Raw genomic sequence first — 22,888 nt, 5'->3', positions numbered from 1 at the left:
ATTGCTTTTTAAAATAATTTCTATTAGCCTACAATTTATTAATTCGGGCAGATAAATGACCTGACTGCACTGGTTGTCATAGAATGTAGGTCTATCAGGGCACTTACGTTTACATTTCAATTTAGGGCAATGACCTATGAGAGTATTCAGTGGAAAATGATTTAATCTAAGTGAGACATACCTCCACTCACTCTCCTAAATGACGTGGTCAGGTCCATCCAGGATGCATTTGGCAAACTGCTATATATAGCTCGATCTCTCTCTGCTGTTATCACCTGGCCCTTTGCTTGTACTATGCTCTCTGCTCCTGTCCTTAAGTCTAATAGTGTCTGCTTACCGGGAGTCTCTTTAGACAGCGGCCTTATATCAATTATTGAGCTGTCCCAATGTATCTGTTTATTTCTTCAGTGCATTCACACAACACTTGTCTGCTGGTTGAATCCTCCTATCAAAGCCAGCCAAGCGATTAGGAATTTTTCCCACAGGCGGCTGGATAGGAATACACAGAGTAGGGACAGAGAAGACACAAGAGGGGCTCAGCACTCTCTCTCTGCCCTCTGCCATCTTCTAGTGTTAAAAATAACCGTCTCTTCATGGCCAGACTGACCGGGGCATGGAGGGAGTATTATCTCTCTGGAGTTTGGTCAACACCAGCCAGACAGATACAGTAACAGAGGCACTGACATTGTAGATGAAGGGACAGACCGACTGGAGTCCATTTCTGTCCACACTTACACACAGTGTTATAAGCTCACGTTGATTGGCAGGAATAGACACTGATTCACTTTGTAGAAACAAATAGAGAGCCTACAGGCATAGTGAAAACACATGGTGGCCTAATTAGACCCGTCTCTTTCACACCTCACCAACACCACATTCGGGCAGTTTTGTAACTGTCAAAAAAGAAAATAGCTGGGAAAGAAATACCTCTCTATCTAAACACAAACAGATACACGTATGCACACACACACTGGTTGAGTGCATGAGGCATGAATGTGTGCATGTACTATATGTCTGTGCGTATGCAGGCCTCTGCGTGTGAATGTATCTGTTTGTGCATAAGCAGGAGTTTGTCCCATAAAAATTCCCATTCGATTTTTCCGTTTGTCTGAAAAAGTGCTGTACGATATGTATTTACATGAGAGTAAATATAAGTCTGGATGAAATATGATCATAAACCTCTGTATTATTTTCCTGAATTGTGATTCACAGGTCTGAACTATCTGCTGATAGCTCCTCAGGGAGTGGCATCCTGCGCTGGCACAGAACAGACTGCTTATAAAACCTGTCATTCACAATGCCAACTGACTTCAAGTTAACATCCGAATTTATTTATTTTTTAAGTAAAAATGGAAGTCAAAGTGAATATGCAAAAATGCACATTTTGATAATAGTTGTTGATTGTATTGGCCTACGCTAAAAAACAAATATATAGCTGAAGATTACTCCATTGAACCAAAAGGATCATTCAGTTGTGTGGACAATTTAGTGTCTGGTACCCCCTGGTGGACAATTATAAAACTGCAGGTTCTTTTTCCCTACCAGCGTAACAGCTTTTAGTAGCCTAATTCAGATGACATTTCAGAGTGAGGTGAGCAGTATGGAAACACATTTGAACCAATTTGAGTAGGATTACAAATATGCATCCAAAGACAAATGAAACACCCTGTAAACAACGTGATGGTTTTTATTTATTTTCCCTTTTCAATATTGTTGAACGGTAGTGATGGTAATGATGGTAATTCTGTGCTGAAAGTATTTGCAGATATAATTTCAGATTAAAAACAAACGCATGTATATAATGAACATCGTAAAATATAGAAGTACTTTAACTTTAAAACAGCTTTTAACAGTAAATCGGGTGAAAGAAACATCCTATTGTTAAGAGTAGATAGAACTGATTTATTAGCTCTGTGCTTACAATATCATCATGAGTAACACATTGTAGTAATGGGAGCATTACAAGGGCACTGTATATGGTCAGCTGAAAAGGTTTTCAGGAAATGCAAAATAAATCAATACGTATAGATCCTGTATAGTGCATCAAAACAATTAAGAAACCAGCAAGGCATTAAACGGCCGCTTGAAATGATCACGCTATGTCCACAAGGCCTCACTGATCCAACGGTGAGACACCCATTCCCACAAGGACATCACATCCACCAAACTCTGAAGATCTCTCAATCCGGTGGGCCCCTAAGGAGAGGACAATGTCCATGCTCTATGGAAGACAGTGTCCACGCTCCATGGAAGACAGTGTCCACGCTCTATGGAAGACAGTGTCCACGCTCTATGGAAGACAGTGTCCATGCTCTATAGAAGACAGTGTCCATGCTCTATGGAAGACAGTGTCCACGCTCTATGGAAGACAGTGTCCATGCTCTATGGAAGACAGTGTCCATGCTCTATGGAAGACAGTGTCCACGCTCTATGGAAGACAGTGTCCAGGCTCTATGGAAGACAGTGTCCATGCTCTACAGAAGACCGGAAGTCGGTGAACTCTTTCAACAGGAGTAATCAGGCAGTTACCGGCAAATGGTTCTGTCCATAGAATGATCCAAGTCCAAATGTGTCGGTTGCTATGCTTCCCATTCCAGATCTCAGCAGATAAATAGGCCAAAGCAAATACATTACATTTTTCGATTGCATTCCAGATTACATGATCCAGGCGACAGCCTTTTAGGAAGAAGCACTAGATATATGGGACACAGAGTCTTAAGTAGTAGGAGAGGATATAGATCGTCTCTATATAAGACTATAAGCCCTACTTTTGGTGTGCTGGTCGTAGTCTTATGTTGAGGTCTAGACGTCCTGCTTGCAGTCCGGTGTCGAGGCCTACAGGTCCATTTTGAGTTTCTCTGTGGGGTAGCCATGGTCCTGGTCCAGCTTGGAGAGAGTCTTTCTGACACGGAGAGCTGTGAGTCGGGCTGGGGGGCTCTGGAACCAACACTCCTTCATTACCTTGGCAATGGAAGCCAGGATCTGTACACAGACATATAGAGAGAGACATATAGAGAGAGAGACAGAGAGAGAGAGAGAGAGGGAGAGAGAGGGAGAGAGAGGGAGGGAGAGAGAGAGAGAGAGAGGGAGAGAGAGGGAGAGAGAGGGAGGGAGAGAGAGAGAGAGAGAGGGAGGGGGAGAGAGAGACAGAGAGGGAGGGAGGGAGAGAGGGGAGAGAGGGGAGAGAGATAGACAGAGACCGAGAGAGAGGGGGAGAGAGCGAGAGAGAGAGAGAGAGAGAGAGAGGGGAGGGAGAGGGGGAGAGAGGGAGGGAGAGAGAGAGAGAGAGAGAGAGGGGGAGAGAGAGATACCATAAGACAAGAACTGCAGAGCTTTTACAAGTCACCCCAAACAAATGTTTGTGTATGTGTTTCTCACCGGGTGCGAGTGCAGCCTGTTGTGCAGACTGGGTCTCTGCTGGTCTACACACACCACCTTCTTCATCTCCTCAAAGCTGGGGTCAGAGGGCACCATGTCAAAGAAGGGCGGCCGGTACTCCTCCACTATCCCTGGAACACACAATCACACACAATGAATACATGTTACAGATACTGTACAGTCAGCACCAGTATGATTGTGTCTTCATTCCAAGTCAAAGGTCAGCCAACATACCATTTTATGCAAATGGTGATGGAGGTGGGGAGTGTTTCGTGGGAAAACGAGACATCGTGACACTAAGGTGACATTGAAATAACGTTCCAAGATTTCAAGACGAAGAAAACAGAACCGGAGAAGACGACATCAAAGATAAGTCACGCTTATCTTCTCTCGGACTAGGGTTGAATCTTCTCTCGGACTAGGCTTGAATCTTCTCTCAGACTAGGCTTGAATCTTCTCTCGGACTAGGAAGGAATCTTCTCTCGGACTAGGGTTGAATCTTCTCTCGGACTAGGGTTGAATCTTCTCTCGGACTAGGAAGGAATCTTCTCTCGGACTAGGGTTGAATCTTCTCTCGGACTAGGCTTGAATCTTCTCTCAGACTAGGCTTGAATCTTCTCTCGGACTAGGCTTGAATCTTCTCTCGGACTAGGAAGGAATCTTCTCTCGGACTAGGCTTGAATCTTCTCTCGGACTAGGCTTGAATCTTCTCTCAGACTAGGGTTGAATCTTCTCTCGGACTAGGGTTGAATCTTATCTCGGACTAGGGTTGAATCTTCTCTCGGACTAGGGTTGAATCTTCTCTCGGACTAGGCTTGAATCTTCTCTCAGACTAGGCTTGAATCTTCTCTCGGACTAGGGTTGAATCTTCTCTCGGACTAGGAAGGAATCTTCTCTCGGACTAGGGTTGAATCTTCTCTCGGACTAGAATTGAATCTTCTCTCAGACTAGGTTTGAATCTTCTCTCGGACTAGGGAATTGAATCTTCTCTCGGACTAGGAAGGAATTGAATCTTCTCTCAGACTAGGTTTGAATTGAATCTTCTCTCGGACTAGGAAGGAATCTTCTCTCGGACTAGGGTTGAATCTTCTCTCGGACTAGGATTGAATCTTCTCTCGGACTAGGGTTGAATCTTCTCTCGGACTAGGATTGAATCTTCTCTCGGACTAGGGTTGAATCTTCTCTCGGACTAGGGTTGAATCTTCTCTCGGACTAGGAAGGAATCTTCTCTCGGACTAGAGTTGAATCTTCTCTCGGACTAGGGTTGAATCTTCTCTCGGACTAGGGTTGAATCTTCTCTCGGACTAGGCTTGAATCTTCTCTCGGACTAGGATTGAATCTTCTCTCGGACTAGGGTTGAATCTTCTCTCAGACTAGGATTGAATCTTCTCTCAGACTAGGATTGAATCTTCTCTCGGACTACATTAGATTTGGATTGTATACATATTTCACTTCGCCCAGGGACTGAAACAGGACACTGAAGTTGAGAGTAGGACTGTTGGGCTATATATATGTTGGACTAAAAACAGAACTGGGAAATACTGAATCCCTGGACAGAGAGTGTATTGTTCTGGGAGGTCTGGTTGTGTGCGTGTGTGTGAGAGAGTATCTGGACTATGTGAGGCGGGAGAGTGCTGACACTAGATAAGAGTGTTTATAATTACTAGAGGGCTAATCATGAGAGAGGATAGAGACAGAAACACACACAGACTCCCAGAAAGAACAACGTTGTAGTGATGAGAGACATGGGCTCATCCCCTCCTACACTCTACAATAGTACTGAGAGTAGTACTAAGACAGTGTGACATGTATTCTCAATACCATTTGCTCCAGTAGATGGTATACTTTGAAAGTATTTACTTGTTCAATCATGCGCGTGTGCGTGTGTGGTTACCGTTGACCATGGTCCGTCTAGAAATCTCCCAGAGAACCAGGCCCAGGGACCAGATGTCTGTCTGCTTGTACGACTCAAAGATGTCCATGCGGATGGTCTCATCCAGAACCTCTGGGGCCATGTAGCGTTTGGTACCCACCCTGGGGTTGTTCCCCACGTCCAGGTAATCGCTGGTCTGAGAATGCATCACAGCCAGGCCTGGAGACACAACAGGGCCATGTTCAGTAGGGAGAAAACATTTTGCAACCGAGTGAAACAGGGGAGGTCATACCTGAATTCGTACAACAACAACACCGATCTTTCGAACACATTTCCCCCCCCTTCTTCCCTACAGCGTGCCACACTGATTTTACAACCCACGAACACAGGAAAAAGTTAGGGAATGCTGTCTACGTGGTCTCTCCAGGCGTATCATAAACAGGCAGCAGCAATTCATAGAATAGAATGGAATGCCCTCCTTTCTCGGGTCCATTCCTAGCAGCCTAGCTCTGGTCTCGCTCCCCTCCAGCCCTTTCCTCCCCTCCCACCTCCTCCTCTCACCCAGGTCGGCAATGCAGCACTGTCCGTTCCTCTTGACCAGGATGTTCCGGCTCTTCAGGTCTCGGTGGGCGATGGCAGGCTTGCCCTGGCAGCTGAGTATCTCAGTGTGGAAGTGGACCAGGCCGCAGGCTACAGACAGGCACATCCTTAGGCAGCCCTCGGGGTCCAGGCTGCTGTACTGGAGGAAGTCGTAGAGACTACCCAGCTCGTGGAAGTGGGTGATCAGCCACAGCTGGGTGCTGGAGTTCTTAGAAGTCATGTCAGATGCTATGAAGCCTGGGGGAGACAACAACGCAGCATGTTAACGATGAGATCCCGCGTTGGCGTTGGTAGGAATTGAAGGATACAGTAGACCAGGGTTCACCAGCTGGGTTGTTTTATTATACTTTGTTTTTCATGGTTTGGACATAAAAGACTGTAAAAACATCAGGAAATCGTCTCCAAGTTATTTTAGTCGTAGAAATCTGTTCCTGCGTATTCCCGCCCGTAATGGAGAGATGTGATCGTATACAAACGGATGCAAGACTTCAAATTATTGTCTTAGTCAAATATTATGTCTGTTTGGGCTTCTTGCGGTCTACAAATGATTTGGAATTATGTTCCCCCCCCCCCCCTGACCATCCGCTCAAGAAAAAAATCAAATCGGCCCGCGGCTGAATCTAGTTGATGGTCCCTGCACTAAACTCTCGATACGTGCGCACTGGGTTGTCGCAGTGCATTTCTCCAGCCACAACATAGAAAGAAATACATTCATTGACACGTGACACAGGTATCTGTACGCGCCGGTTTAGTGCAAGCAATTAGTCCAGACCAAAACCATAGCATCGGGAGGCGATGTATATGTGTTTGTCTCGTTGCACCACACGGGTTCCAGGTTATGCCGGCTCACCCAGGATGTTGTCGTGTCTGAGCTGTACAGTGTTGTAGATCTCGGTCTCTCGGAACCAGGACTGCTCATCTCTGGAGGAGAAGATCTTCACGGCAACACTCTCTCCCATCCAGGTGCCCCTCCACACCTCCCCATACCGGCCCTTACCTGGGGATAGAAGGACAGGGGACAGAGACGCAGAGACATCTCAGACATAACAGCAGCCATGGAGGTGGACTAGTATGGCCTCGCCTCACGCCACTGTGTCTAGTAGACTAGTAGCGCTTGAGGCTACCCTGTCTTTTTCAGCAGGTCCATGAGACCCTGGCAAGTGAGTTCACGGGGTCTGTATAGCGCTGCAGCTATGGACGAATGAGAGACTGGCAGAGAGAGCGAGGCTGATAGAAAAGGAGGCAGGGAATTAAAGTGAGGGGGATGCCTCACCGACACACTCGACCAGAGAGATCTGCCGAGCCATGGTCCTCTGCACCAGGTACGGCAGGCCAGTCCCACTGCCTGAGGTACAGAACTCATCGAAGATTTCCTACACAGAGAGTCACACAGGTCAAGGATCACAGCCGCCCGCCACTGGTTTTCATGTAGTACATAAATAAACATATTATTGCCAAAGCGCCTGGGATCTTGCTAGTGATTCTATGACATCATTTCCTCCTGTGCATGCCGATTAAACGAAGTCCCATTCTTACCCCGTAGGTAGGGTCTGTCCCACTGGGCACCTTGAGCATGGAGACGTCACGGTCCTCTCTGTAGCCCAGCCTGTGGTGCTGTCGTCTGGAGCGTAGCCACAGCACCAGGCCACACACAGCCACGGACAGGATCAGCAACACCAGCAGAGGGACTGCCACCAGCAGAATCACACTGTCCTCCTCCCTCGTAGGCTCAACTAATGGACAATGGGCACACGGGCATACAGGCAAGAGTGAGTAGCAGTACAACGACAGACTTCGATTTAAGCTGCCCACGGTGCTGTTCAAACTGGTCAGCACCTCCAGCCAGATACGATAGAGATGATGTTGCTCCAGAAACGTTTATTTTCTATAAAAAAAGAAAGTTGATCATATGACACACAGCATCTTATCATCTTATTATCATGACATTACCCCTGTCAGCCACCAGGGGGCACCATACACTGAGTTCCCATTAGAAGCCTGTATGACTGAGGTCTGAATCCTTACCTGATTATAGAGGGGAAGGATAAAAAATCAAATAAAAACATGGAACCTTAAGGCCCAGATATGACAAGGGGTTCTAGACTGTTTGAGAGGAAGTTCCAGCCGGAGCCGCAGTGTTCTGACCTGGGTCTGGGGGAGCGGTGCTGTTGACGTTACAGAGGTTCTTGGTGCAGCAGTGGACGTACAGTCCCTGGAAGCTGGTGTAACACTGCTCCTTGTAGTGGTCCTTGTGGAAGCAGCCCCTCTCCTCTCTGCCATGCACCTTGGTGTAGAAGCAGTAGGCACCTCTACAGGTGCCGTTCCTACAAGTCCCCTTCTTGTTCTCACACGTACACAGCAGGTCGGTGACGCCGTCAGGGCCTGGGGGGAGAGGGAACCGGCGAGTGTGTGAGCTGCGTGCGTATATACACACACACACACACACACTACTGTCTGGCAAACGCTACCGGAGCGTCAAGTCATAGCTTGTATCGCCAAGCAATAAGAGTGTTGAACAGGTAAACCGACAGCTGCTCACCCTCATCCACGGACCCTCTGCACAGACTACATGCACACGCTCGGGTCTATACGCACACGCACTTACATCATCGCTCTCACACACAGTCTGACGCCACATACACTCGCACACACCTACACACACACACACACACACACACACACACACACACACACACACACACACACACACACACACATATCATGCACACACACTCTCACCACATAATCTACTATTTATGAATCTACGTTTTTTTATATATCCTGCTGCCCAGTGACGTTTTATCCCCCGGCTACAGATACATATTCCCTCAACTTCCACCGTACCCCTGCACATTGATATGGTGCTGGTCTTGTGTATACAGTAGCTTTGCTTTTTACTTCTCGCTTGTGTTCATTCTTATCTGACCCTAGCTTTTGCTTTCCGTGCCTCTTTTCTTTCTATTTTTAAGATCCTATTCTGGACTAATCTAATTCGACCCCCTGACCTTGAACACTGCCTTGTTGAGGAAGAGCTTTTGTGAGCAACCGTTCACCGGGATTGTTTGCACCTGTTGCATCCTGTGCCGTGACACATTTACTTGGATTCGATGCGACACACAACAATCTCACTCGATCGGGCCTTCCTCCATCACAGCACCACTGTTTCGCCAGTGGTTCTGTCGGTGTAAACTCTAGTGCCATTTTTTTTTGCCAACTTTGTTTCCCCCGGGAGTGTGATACCGAGGACTAGTGACGAGCGACTGTGGTTCACATTATAACACAGAAACAAACTTACCCCCGGACGGCGATCCAACAGATGACTGATCTGCAAAATACAAAAGAGGCATGAGAAAGAGCAGGACTGGTGGGCCTGCCTTGGGCTGGGTAGAGTCTAGAGGTCTCAGTGGAGACCAGAGAGGTGAGAAAGAGCAGGACTGGTGGGCCTGCCTTGGGCTGGGTAGAGTCTAGAGGTCTCAGTGGAGACCAGAGAGGTGAGAAAGAGCAGGTCTGGTGGGCCTGCCTTGGGCTGGGTAGAGTCTAGAGGTCTCAGTGGAGACCAGAGAGGTGAGAAAGAGCAGGACTGGTGGGCCTGCCTTGGGCTGGGTAGAGTCTAGAGGTCTCAGTGGAGACCAGAGAGGTGAGAAAGAGCAGGACTGGTGGGCCTGCCTTGGGCTGGGTAGAGTCTAGAGGTCTCAGTGGAGACCAGAGAGGTGAGAAAGAGCAGGACTGGTGGGCCTGCCTTGGGCTGGGTAGAGTCTAGAGGTCTCAGTGGAGACCAGAGAGGTGAGAAAGAGCAGGACTGGTGGGCCTGCCTTGGGCTGGGTAGAGTCTAGAGGTCTCAGTGGAGACCAGAGAGGTGAGAAAGAGCAGGACTGGTGGGCCTGCCTTGGGCTGGGTAGAGTCTAGAGGTCTCAGTGGAGACCAGAGAGGTGAGAAAGAGCAGGACTGGTGGGCCTGCCTTGGGCTGGGTAGAGTCTAGAGGCCTCAGTGGAGACCAGAGAGGTGAGAAAGAGCAGGACTGGTGGGCCTGCCTTGGGCTGGGTAGAGTCTAGAGGCCTCAGTGGAGACCAGAGAGGTGAGAAAGAGCAGGTCTGGTGGGCCTGCCTTGGGCTGGGTAGAGTCTAAAGGCCTCAGTGGAGACCAAAGAGGTGAGGAAGTGGTCACTGAGGGACTGAAGGGTTGTCTCTCTTTTTTCTCCCCGAGGCCTGCAGGTCAGGGGTCGCAGCAGCAGCAGCACTCGCACAGGCACGGCAGGAAGACGCAGACTTCCTCTGCTCTATTGTTTCACTACCGTACGACAACGAGCACTTCTCATCTACACATGCATCTGCACCTAGCTGATTCCCCAGCAGCAGCAACAACAAGCTCACTCACACTCAGATACACACCAGCGCAGATACACAAACACAAAGATATTACAACGAGCACACACACGGGTGATTACATAAGCTAGCACACTCAAAGGACACACACAGCCACACACACACGCACACATTCTTTTTTGACCTACCTGCATGAGCTGTGGAGGTCCACAGGCACATCCCAGCCAGCAGCACTGTGACCATGGCAGCACCCCCCATTCTCTGTCAGAGAGACAAGACAACGATTAGAGCTGCATCGATTATGCTTTAGGCACTCGATGCAAGATACGGGACAGACAGTTATCTCTCTCTCTCTGTCTCTGTCTCTCTCTCTGTCCTCTCTCTCTGTCTCTCTCTCTCTGTCTCTCTCTCTCTCTCTGTCTCTCTCTCTCTGTCTCTCTCTCTGTCCTCTCTCTCTGTCTCTCTCTCTGTCCTCTCTCTCTGTCTCTCTCTCTCCCCCTCTCTTTCTCTCACACTGTTTCATTAACTCCTGAGCAGTTTCCTCTCATTTTCCCTCTCCTCTCTCTTGGCTCCTACCAATCTGTCCTCCCACTCTCTCTCTCTCTCTCTGAGCATGATAGCCTAGGCCCGGCTGATGCGGCTAAGCTGACTGGGCATCTCTGAAATGAAAACACCAAATGGAAACAGCTGCCGCAAGATCGACGCAGCTCCAGCCCAGCAAACATTCCTACAACTTTGGGTAGAGACACAATGGAGTCCACAATTTGGGTTCCGGCTAACGTTAGCATGACAACACTAGGCCCAGCTGCAGGTTGGAGCCACACAGCTCTAGTCATTCCCACTGACTCCCAGTCTGTCAGCAGAGGAAGTTATGAGGTCAGCAACAACAACAGAGAGAGCGTCAGGCCCAGGGTCCAGTCAGTCTGCCTGCTCTGTAATTGGAGTGGGTGGTGGTTTGGATAGAAGAGGGGGGGTTGACTACCCGGCCCTGTGTGTTTGTGTGTCAAACCCCTGTGTGTGTGTGTGTGTGCGTTCTGCTTGTGTATGTGTGATTGTGTACTGTGTAGCAAGCTACCCAGGCCCAGACTCAGGCCTGTCAGCTCCATGGCAGCCCGGATCACAGTGTAAATATTGATTGCTATGCTTCCTGCCATTGAGAAGCCGCGCCCTGGAAGGAGACTCAGGTCTGCTCATTGTGTGTGTGCGTGTGTGTGTACCTGCTCATTGTGTGTGTGTGTACCTGCTCATTGTTTAGGTCTGCGCTGCTGTGGGTCACGCAAGCTAGAGAGGGTAGAGGATGGGTTTCTACGCAATGGGACAGGGTTGGTTTCAGCATTCTTTTGGTGTTGTGTGTACTTTAAGCTGGTGAACTGAACAGGGGGGTGTGTGGCTACTGATTGGTGTGTATGGTCATCCTTTGGAGTAGTGCTTGTGCCCTGCCATAGTCGCAAAGAAAGAATATTGCTGCTCTGTCAAACCAGTTGTTGAGGAACCAGGCAGGCTTATTACACTATAGCGTAGAGTGTTACACTATAGCGTAGAGTGCACCCTTTCATAAGCAACCACCTACCATCATTAAATTGACACTCATGCAGGTTCACAAGTCATGTACTGCGTGATATCAGTGGAAAACACGGGCTCTGTTCCTGAAACGGCTGAGCAATAAAAACGTCCCACAGGATATTTGGCAGACGGACCTCCAGCTATTGCACAAACAATGACCGCTTGAAATGAAATGCCACATGTTGCAACTGTCTGTGTTGATCCGGAGCCCCTGCGTTTTCCCCAGGGAAACGATGGAGTCAGTTCATGTGCCACTCAGTTTGAGGAGGCTGCCGCTGCGGGGAGGACGGCTCACAATGACGTCTGGGAGCGGAGTCCATGGAATGGCATCAACAACATGGAAACCATGTGTCTGATGTACTTGGTACCATTCCGCGTGTTCTGCTCCGGCCGTTACCAAGAGCCCCGCTCAAGGACGTATAAAACACAATGCACTATAGTGTATGTCTATGATAACACAACACATCCAGACCGTTTGTGAAATCATCCACCTATTTTGTTGATGGCTGCTTGGTGGAAGCAATGTAGTTCTGTTGAATCATCATACCAAAAGAACAATCTGTCCATATGATAAAACTGACAAAACAGGCCACAACTTTGCAAAACTGGCTTAAATCTTTAAACAGGCATCTTTACCACTGGGCTTTTTGTTGCTGTTGCACAAATGGTGTGTCAACTCAACGATCTTGATATGAGAACACCACAGAGTTCTGGTTTGGCAATGAGGAACAAGGCCGCGACACCACAATCGGGGTTCTCAGCTCAGCGGCTATACCACGTACCACATTTCCATCACGGTGCATTATTAAACACTGACTAGGAGAGGGTTCGATACTACTTCCTGTACCGTGCATCCCTTGAGAAAGGCCTAGTAGCTGAAACCTCAGAGCTGCTTTGCGTTGAATTTTTTTTTTTTTAAAGTCTAAGGTAAAGCAAGATCACACATTTTTTTTTGGGGGGCGCACGTGCTATTTGTCACTGTATCATGCAGCAGTCTACATATCTGCTGTGTTTTAATATGGCCCTTAGGAAGACGACTATTCTGTAAACACAGCTCCACCCATTGAATTGGCCTATTCTCTATGGAGGAGCACGAACCATACTGTCTGCCTCTGATTCCCCCTCTCGTCCAGATCTACCCTCAGATCTGGGTAGAGATGAGTAATCTGCCTAAGCCATCGCAGACAGGCAGAGGCAGACCAGTCACACACACACAGCCCACTTCCTTTCTCCGTTTCCCTGTCGTTTGTCTCCACTCTGTCCACAACACCACGGCGGTCACACCGACCCGTGGGAAAACACAGCCATTGTCATCTCTTCCTCTCATCTTAAAAGCTTTGACTTCACAGTCCCATCTCCCATTCCATCTGGATTACATTTATGTTGCGGTATGGGGGGGCAACCCAGCGAGCACATAACGTTCTGAGAACCATGTTTCTTAGAGCTTGGTGGTACCGAACTGTCTGTTCAAGCAGTTGGCACACAGTTCGGACACTCATCGGTAAAACACAAGACATGCAACCAGAGGTCTCTACGCAGTCCCCAGGTCCAGATCACAGGCTGGTAAATGCACAGTATTAAATAGAGCCATGACTACATGGAACTCTCTGCCACCCCAGGTAACTCAAGCTAGCAATTAAACCAGATTTTTTTTTAAGCAGATAAAAGAACGCCTTACGGCACAACGGGGACTGTGGAGAGACACAGCCATTTTGATTTTTTTTCTATTGTATTATGTTGGTGGGTGGCCTTGCATGAGCCTCGTCTTGTGCGAGCCGGAACGGCTCATAGGGCAGGAGCCGTCTCCTGTTTCTGAAGCGTAAGGCAGAGGCAGGAGATAATGTAGTATTATGTAGTATTATGTAGTGTTATGTAGTATTATGTAGTGTCGTGTTATGTAGTGTTATGTAGTATTATGTTTATTATGTATATTATATTATGTATATTATGTTTTTTATTTGTTGTTTTGTTTCCTGTTTGGAACCCAGGAAGTGTAGCCACTGCCTCGGCTAATTGGGGATGCCAGTAAATACTTCTAAAAATACTACTTGGTTAGAGCTTGGTTTTCTTATGGTTATTTTGCATACAACCTTCCCACAACATTCTGGGAATGGTGCAGGGGTTGCTTGGCTTTGAAACATACTCAGCACATTTAAAGAACTTGACAAAATAACATTATTTTCTTGGTATTTCATTCCATTAACAGAACGTTTCCTAAAAGTTCAAACATGGTTACGTTTAATTACGTTTGGTAATGTTCCAAGAACGTTTTCTCCAACTGGTTTGACATTGGGAATGTTCTCAAATAGTTCTGAGAACGTTAAGAAACAACGTTCTTCTGTAGGAATTTCAGTACTTCAGCGCAACGTTTTCTGCAGGTTTACTCAATAGTTCTATTTAAAAGTCATGTTCTCAAAACATTAAGAAAACTTTCCACAAAAACCACAAGAAAGCATTAGGGAATTCAAAGAACGTTCTAAGAATGTTATTTAAATTCATATACAATCGATTCTTAGCGTCAACAAAGCTCTCTCAAGCCTCTATCTTGTTAAGTGTGTTCAGGTGTGTTGGCCTTGCCCACTAATTGGCTACACCTGATCTCAATGAGTGCTTGTTTCCTTTGAAATGGGGTCTGTTTAAATAGACTAAAATGAACAGCTTTGTATGAGTTAACATCCTGGTGGCGCAGTGGACGAATTCCATTGATAGAAAACAGAACACCATTAGTTTGAATCTCACTGATGCCGTGCCACAAGTTAATTTCCCTCCAAATACACCTCTGCTGTTTTCAACCAGGATTTCAGCAATCACTGCCTCATTGCCTCCATCCGCTATGGGTCCGCTGTCAAACGACCACCCCTCATCACTGTCAAACGCTCCTTAAAGCACTTCTGCGAGCAGGCCTTTCTAGTCGACCTGGCCCGGGTATCCTGGAAGGATATTGACCTCATCCCGTCTGTAGAGGATGCCTGGTCGTTCTTCAGAAGTAATTTCCTCACTATCTTAAATAAGCATGCCCCTTTCAAAAAAAATGTAGAACTAAGAACAGATATAGCCCTTGGTTCTCTCCAGACCTGACTGCCCTCGACCAGTACAAAAACATCCTGTGGTGGACTGCACTAGCATCGAATAGTCCCCGCGATATGCAACTTTCAGGAAAGTCAAGAACCAATACACCCAGTCAGTCAGGAAAGCAAAGGCTAGCATTTTCAAACAGACATTTGCATCCTGTAGCTCTAACTCCAAAAAGTTTTGGAACACTGTAAAGTCCATGGAGAATAAGAGCACCTCCTCCCAGCTGCCCACTGCACCGAGGCTAGGAAAAACTGTCAGCACCGATAAATCCACATTAATCGAGAATTTCAACACGCATTTCTCTACGGCTGGCCATGCTTTCCTCCTGGCTACCCCAACCCCGACCAACAAATCCGCACCCCACGCAGCTACTTGTCCAAGCCTCCCCAGCTTCTGCTTCACCCAAATCCAGATAGCAGATGTTCTGAAAGAGCTGCAAAACCTGGACCCGTGCAAATCAGCTGGGCTAGACAATCTGGACCCTCTCTTTCTAAAATTATCCGCTGCCATTGTTGCAACCCCTATTACCAGTCTGTTCAACCTCTCTTTCGTATCGTCCGAGATCCCTAAAGATTGGAAAGCTGCCGCGGTCATCCCCATCTTCAAAGGGGGTGACACTCTAGACCCAAACTGTTACAGACCTATATCCATCCTGCCCTGCCTTTCTAAAGTCTTCGAAAGCCAAGTTAATAAACAGATCACTGACCATTTCGAATCCCACCGTACCTTCTCCGCTGTGCAATCCGGTTTCCGAGCTGGTCACAGGTGCACCTCAGCCACGCTCAAGGTATTAAATGATATCATAACCGCCATCGATAAAAGACAGCACTGTGCAGCCGTCTTCATCGACCTGGCCAAGGCTTTCGACTCTGTCAATCACCGTATTCTTATCGGCAGACTCAACAGCCTTGGTTTCTCAAACGATTGCCTCGCCTGGTTCACCAACTACTTCTCAGATAGAGTTCAGTGTGTAAAATCGGAGGGCCTGTTGTCCGGACCTCTGGCAGTCTCTATGGGGGTACCACAGGGTTCAATTCTCGGGCCGACTCTTTTCTCTGTATATATCAACGATGTCGCTCTTGCCGCGGGTGATTCCCTGATCCACCTCTACACAGACGACACCATTCTGTATATGGCTACCTATTTTGCAACAAAGCCTCCTTCACTCTCGCCGCCAAACATACCCTAGTAAAACTGACTATCCTACCGATCCTCGACTTCGGCGATGTAATTTACAAAATAGCCTCCAACACTCTACTCAGCAAACTGGATGCAGTCTATCACAGTGCCACCCGTTTTGTCACCAAAGCACCATATACCACCCACCACTGTGACCTGTATGCTCTCGTCGGCTGGCCCTTACTACATATTCGTCGCCAGACCCATTGGCTTCAGGTCATCTATAAGTCTTTGCTAGGTAAAGCTCCACCTTATCTCAGCTCACTGGTCACGATAACAACACCCACCCATAGCACGTGCTCCAGGAGGTATATTTCACTGGTCATCCCCAAAGCCAACACCTCCTTTGACCACCTTTCCTTCCAGTTCTCTGCTGCAAATGACTGGAACGAATTGCAAAAATCACTGTAGTTGGAGACTTATCTCTCCCTCACTAACTTTAAACATCAGCTATCTGAGCAGCTAACCATCGCTGCAGCTGTACACAGCCCATCTGTAAAAATAGCTCATCCAATCTACCTACCTCATCCCCATATTGTTTTTATTTACTTTTTTGCTCTTTTGCACACCAGTATTCTACTTGCACATCATCATCCGCACATCTATCACTCGTGTTAATTTGCTAAATTGTAATACTTCGCTACTATGGCCTATTTATTGCCTTACCTCCTCACGCCATTTGCACACACTGTATATAGAACTTTTTTCTATTGTGTTATTGACTGTACGTTTGTTTATTCCATGTGTAACTCTGTGTTTTTGTTTGTGTCGCACTGCTTTGATTTATCTTGGCCAGGTTGCAGTTGTAAACGAGAACTTGTTCTCAACTGACCTACTGGTTAAATAAAGGTGAAATAAAAATAATGTGTGGAATAAAAATTTCCATGTGTCCTATCTGTACTTGGAGTTCAAAACAGTTAACCTAAGCTAGCAGTGTTATTTGAAGTCAAAACACTCAGTGAATGTTTTTAAGGAAGTTATTCAAAAACATCCAAATAACCTTAACATTTCGTTCAAAACATTCCTAACTTTTAGACAATGTTCTCAGAACGTTATTTAATTACCTTCAAATAACCTTTCATTTCCATTCTCAGGACATCAATAAAACCTCCCAGGAACATTTTTGTACAGCTCAGGAACCATAGTACAGCTCAGGAAACCTATGGCTTCGTTCTCAGTACCAATGGGAAACCAAAAACGTACGTTCCCACAACTTCCAAGGAGCCAAATGTGCTAGCTGGGAGGCCACCAGTGGAAGAGGCTACAGCAAACTGACTCCAACCTCCTGCAATGGGCCTCTATCTGCCTTATGCAACTGAAGGAACTCTTCTACAACTCTGCTACTCTTCTGCATGAATAAAAGTGTATGCTAAATGGCATATATACAATATATACATATATACAAAATATACATTTGTAAGACAACTGACTGCATAGGTCAGATGACAGAACAATATCTAGCTACAATACATGGCCAATAGTATGTGGACACCTGATCGACGAACATCTCATTTCAAAATCATGGGCATTAATATGGAGTTGGTCCCCCCTTTTCTACTATAACAGCCAATCACTCTTCTGGGAATGTTTTCCACTAGATAATGGAACATTGCTGCGGGGATTTGCTTCCATTAATCCACAAGAGCATTAGTGAGGTCGGGCACCGATGTGGGTAAAGCCTTCTAATTAGGCCTTCCAATTCATCCCAAAGGTGTTTGATGGGGTTGAGGTCAGTGCTCTGTGCAGGCTAGTCAAGTTCTTCACACTGATCTCGACAAACCATTTCTGTATGGACCTCGCTTTGTGCATGGGGGTATTGTCATGCTGAAACAGGAAAGTGCCTACCCCAAAGTGTTGCCACAAAGTTGGAAGAAAATAATCATCTAGAATGTTTTTGTATGCTGTAGCGTTAAGATTTCCCTTCACTGGAACTGAGGGGCCTAGCCCGATCCACGAAAAACAGCCTCAGACTATTTTTTATCCTCCACCAAACTTTACAGTTGGCACTAATAATATGCATTCGGGTAGGTAGGGTTCTCCTGGCATCTGCCAAACCCAGATTCATCCATCGGACTGCCAGAGAACGTGTTTCCAATGCCAGCAAGTTTGGCATTGCACATGGTGATCTTAGGCTTCTGTGCGGCTGTTCGGCCATGGAAACTAATTTCATGAAGCTCCCGATGAACAGTTATTGTGCTGACGTTGCTTCCAGAGGCAGTTTGGAACTCGGTAGTGAGTGTTGCAATCGAGGACAGAAGATTTTTTAGACGATACGCGCTTCAGCACTTGGTGGTCCCGTTCTGTGAGCTTGTGTGGCCTACCACTTCACAGCTGAGCCGTTGTTGCTCCTAGACGTTTCCACTTCACAATAACAGCACTTACAGTTGACCGGGGGCAGCTCTAGCAGGGCAGACATTTGACAAACTGACTTGTTGGAAAGGTGGCATCCTATGAAGGTGCCACATTGAAAGTCACTGAGCACTTCAGTATGGGCCATTCTACTGCCAATGTTTGTCTATGGAGATTGCATGGCGGTGTGCTTTTATACACCTGTCAGCAACAGGGTGTAGCTGAAATAGATGAATCCACTAATTTAGAGTGGTGTATACATACTTTTGACCATGTACTGTATATCTTTATCATTCAGATAATTATTCATCTTTCACTGTTTATCCACAGATAGCCATGATTGTTTAGCATCTGTTGTTTAGTAAAGGCTTTACAGCTTTAATCCTGTGATTGTTGTGACTCAGAGCTTGTTATGATGAGAGAGAGACTTGTCTGGTCTGGTATGTCTGATTGTATCTGCATTAGACAGACGTGACAAAGCCAGGCTTATCGTTTGTCTACATGCTTCAATTAAATCCCATTTGGCACATTATCCCCTATTTAGTGCACCACTTTTGACTAGGGCCCATATGACTCTGGTCAAAAGTAGTGCTCTATGTATGGGATAATGTGCAATTTGCGACGCACTCATTGTGTGTGTTCTCTTCTCACGTGTGAGGTAGGATCAGCTTTCCCTCTATACCCCCATGCTTAAACCAACATGATGATACAATTATAAAAGGCAAAGACATGTCTTTTAAGGGAACAAAATACTTCAAGGGATTTGCAAACCTTAGAGCTACGGCACAATAGGGCCTCATTTATTCTGTGTAAAGCACCAATAGTCATTGGATTCAGCTTATGCAAAAGTTGATGTACAGCATTTGCATGAGTTGCAATACAGTTCTGTTCTGTTCTTGTATTTCTATTTAATCATAGGGCCTCCTGCTAGAACCACATAGTCATTGTGAAAACTCTAAAACACTGAAGATATGCAGCTGTAGTGAACCATGGTGGCTGAGGTGTGTTGAGAGATTGTTCCTTCACACCTGAGTGAGAGAAGAGTTTGCAGTGACAAAACATGCCTCCGTGGCTGATGTGTTGTGTTCCACCCACAGGTCTATGTAATCACACCTGCCAGCTCAACTACAGGTGGCCTACATCATGTCTCATCATAGCCTATACAACACTTCATAAACTAGTAATGATGGGAAGGATCTACTGGGCCCATATTTATATAGCATCTCAGAGAAGGAGTGGTGATGTCGGGAACCGTTTTGAGTTTAGATCATAATGAATGAGGGGGGGGGACCTGATACTAGATCAGCACTCCTACTCTGAGACACCTTATGAATACTGCCCCTGATCTAGCATCGTGTCGCCTCTGACCATAGAATCTCACTTATCATGATCTAAAAGGCTAAACCGATCTTAGATCGGCAGCACGGCCACGCAGAGGCGCCTTATGAATACGGGCTCTGGGTTTTGCTTTGAATAGACTCAATATAAGGGACACGTTTTGCAATGTTCAGCTATTCTGTAAACTGAAATGCCATCGCTAAACTGGAGACAATCTAGAGTGGAAACATGTGCAGGTGTTCTAGCCAATAAGCACCGCTGTGGTTTGACGCTTTTCTGATGTGGTCAATGTGGGAAATATGTCAGTTAGGCATCCGTATTTGATAGCCTACAACATTCTAATCATGACAGACTTGTAATAACGAAGTTTTACCTACCTATTTTATTTCAAACAGCTATCCATACCTAGACAAAAGGTTAACGAATAGGCAACAGCTGTCCCAAATGTCAGATGAAAAGTGCAGCGTACTAAATATTCAACATAACACTCAAATCATAAAAAATATATATATTTGAAGACTTTTACCCGTTTTATTTGTCCTTTTAAGCGCAGCTTCTTGCTTTTCACGAAGAAGCCAAATTATGTATCACCACAGACATGCGCCACGCTGGTCCCATATTACAAACAAAATGTGTCTTTTAAACTACTTTAAAGTGTTAAAAGACAACCAAAATGAATGTATTAGATACGTCTTCCATTCATATGTCAACCTTTGAGTTCGGTGAAAGTTCTCAGTCCCAGATGTTGAATCGTAGAATCTCTCCACATCCTTTCCTGTTTCGATGCGAATCAAAGTCAGTATTTTTATATGGCGCTCCTCCCAACTTTATGTCAAATAATTTCAGTTCTGCTACAATGAAACGACTCTAAACTGAATATCCAAGATACCTGACTGGGAAAATGAACGCCCGTCCTTTCGGTTTAAGATATATGGTCCGTCCAAGTTTACCAGATGTGTCTCGTCTCAAGCGCGGCGCTGTGACGCGAAATCTCGGTCTAAAATCTTTGACTGATAAACCGAAAACACGAAGCCGAGCTGGAACATAGGCTAGACGTCAGCCTTCCGCTTTGAAATAAGTTCACAAACAGCCCATGGCTCCATCTCGATAAAGTAGCCTACGTAGCCCGCCTAGGAACCTTCAACCTAACTTTGCTCTGTTCCTGATTAAAGCGCAAGATTAGGCCTCTAAAGAGATTTTAAATAAAATTGTGTCCCACCCCTCATTGTCTCGAACGGGGTCTGGCTGGAATGTGCTCTCTCAGAGCAGTTTTCCTGTTGCTGGCAAACCTCTTATTTTCTCTGGTTTTCCCTCTTGCAGCCTGGCGTTTACGAAGACTACAATTACAGGGCAGATGTGGCTTCGGGTCTTTCAGTGATGCGAGTTTAAGAGATAGACTGTAGTAAATATGTTATAACTACATAATTAGGCATCAAACAGACAACACTTTTACACTTGAACTTTAATCATAACTTCGTTATTAGGCCTTAACACACACTGTGTGTGTGTGTGTGTGTGTGCTGTTTTTTTTGTGTGATGCTCACTGCCTTTGTATCACGAACAGTCTGTCTCATCTGACTATGAGCCGTCCATGGCGACTGGACCGGAGACAGACAGTGTGACACCCTATTCCCTATGCAGTGCACTTTTGACCAGAGCCATTAGCGCTCTAGCCAAATGAAGTACACTACATAGGGAATAGGGTGTCATTTGGGACACACCCTCTCTGAGACGGCCGGTCCCAATTCACTCCCTACCCCTCCTCTTACCCCTTGGATCTAACCCTCCAGCGTTTGCGGAGCTAACTGAGGAATGGAGGATGACACACTAACTGTTAATGGTATTACAACTGGTATCCGGTCTCGTTTCGCTCTTGTGTTACAGCAACAAACACTCTTTTTGTATTTGTTACTATATTAGGCTATCCTCCTCAGAAGCACAGTCGGAGCTCTAGGAGAACATTGCACTATTTTAGCCAGCTTTGGTCATCATGAAATATCCTTTAAAAGGAAGTCTGCAACGCTCACAGTGGGTCTAAATCCAGTAAATATAGCTATCTAGACCCAGTGGATCCATTTCTACTAATACTGAACTGTTCATCTCTCACAATGATCCAAATATGACTTGACTCCTTTATGGGAATGTTTTATTATACTGATGTGTGGGTGAGATCTCTTCTTCATTTGAGTTATGTGAATTCCTTCATCTCATGGTCCCGAATATGATCCTCTTGGCCTATGTACAGCAGCTAGATACACAGCTGGGAGGCCTCACATCAACAATCTCAGGGAAGAGAGAGAGCAAAAAATGTTTTCCTTATTTCGAGCAGCAGCAGCATGTATTTTTCCTTCCCCACATTCATCTGTGAGCTGTTGAGATCTGGGTTTGTTCTCGGCATTCTTTCAGTGCCAGGCAACACCATGGAAAGAGAATGATATGTCATCCAATGTCTATGGGCAGCACAGTGTGTCTCTGTTTTCTCCAGGCTTCGCTGGGACTCTTTGTTTTGTTGTGCAATAATCGCACGGGACAGGGTTGAATAGAATGGAGGGAAAGTCTGGGCAGTCTGCTTTGACATTCAACAATCTTTGAAAGAAATGGTCTACAAGGACACATTATAACAGATGAGAAATAATCATTTGAAAGGCTTAATCGAATTACAGAAACGACTAAACTGCAGTCGAACCACTTGATTTGCTGTGAAGACGAGGGGTGGGCGCATAAGACTGACGCTAGAACTTCCTTTCCAAGAAAGGTTTTAGCAGTTCTGGAAATATATGAACTTTCTGTGCACTATGTAGGGAATTGGGTACCATTTGCGATGCACTCTCTGTCTTTAGTCACGGGTTCTAATCTGGCCTCTCTCTGACCTCCATAAGACTCTTGTTTCAATGTTGACTTTATATTGACTAGTTCCCCAACTGTAAAAGGGAACTGAAACTAAATACTCCAGAGATACTGTGAGAAAGTTTCTCTGGGTTCACTGGATATGTTGATCTACTGGCATGAAAGTTGAGAGGTTTTTGGTCAATTTTGCAATTCTTGCATTAGTTTTGATCTTATTCCTCCCCCCCAAAAAAACATTTTGTCTGTTTGGTTAGTTTTCCCAATTTTGTCTCGTTTGCTCTACAGACTGGTCTCAATATCCGCGGTGCTGCTCGTGGCAACGTCACTTCGCCGAGTTTACCTTTGAAACAGTTGCACTGTACCT

The 22,888-nt window shown here is 46.1% G+C and overlaps 1 protein-coding gene across 2 annotated transcripts; it reads right to left on the bottom strand.

Annotated features, from left to right (window-relative positions):
* Positions 1–1,669: 1,669 nt before the first annotated feature.
* Positions 1,670–20,924, bottom strand: acvrl1 (activin A receptor like type 1). Of its 2 annotated transcripts, XM_042303665.1 has the most exons (11): positions 20,204–20,924; positions 10,362–10,434; positions 9,147–9,176; positions 7,997–8,233; positions 7,388–7,584; positions 7,125–7,224; positions 6,702–6,848; positions 5,813–6,088; positions 5,273–5,470; positions 3,379–3,509; positions 1,670–2,982 (listed from the first exon to the last, which is right to left on the bottom strand). In XM_042303665.1, the coding sequence occupies exons 2-11, from the start codon at positions 10,429–10,431 to the stop codon at positions 2,836–2,838; spliced, it is 1,533 nt and encodes a 510-aa protein (XP_042159599.1). In that variant the 5' UTR covers positions 10,432–10,434; positions 20,204–20,924; the 3' UTR covers positions 1,670–2,835. The 2 variants fall into 2 exon arrangements, with proteins under 2 accessions (XP_042159599.1, XP_042159600.1); XM_042303666.1 differs by lacking the exon at positions 9,147–9,176.
* Positions 20,925–22,888: the final 1,964 nt, after the last annotated feature.

The sequence above is a fragment of the Oncorhynchus tshawytscha genome, linkage group LG22 (assembly GCF_018296145.1).
Source record: "Oncorhynchus tshawytscha isolate Ot180627B linkage group LG22, Otsh_v2.0, whole genome shotgun sequence".
NCBI classification, from domain to species: domain Eukaryota; kingdom Metazoa; phylum Chordata; class Actinopteri; order Salmoniformes; family Salmonidae; genus Oncorhynchus; species Oncorhynchus tshawytscha.
This window is presented reverse-complemented; position numbering and strand designations above follow the sequence as displayed.

What these genes read in the sequence shown, in the direction of transcription:
- acvrl1 (XM_042303665.1), bottom strand. Translation starts at nt 10,431, where the DNA reads ATGGGGGGTGCTGCCATGGTCACAGTGCTGCTGGCTGGGATGTGCCTG. An exon ending in TGTTGGATCGCCGTCCGGGG is followed by an intron (nt 8,234 to 9,146) that starts GTAAGTTTGTTT and finishes CTCTCCCCCCAG; the next exon opens with GCCCTGACGGCGTCACCGAC. An exon ending in CAGACACGACAACATCCTGG is followed by an intron (nt 6,089 to 6,701) that starts GTGAGCCGGCAT and finishes TGTCTCCCCCAG; the next exon opens with GCTTCATAGCATCTGACATG.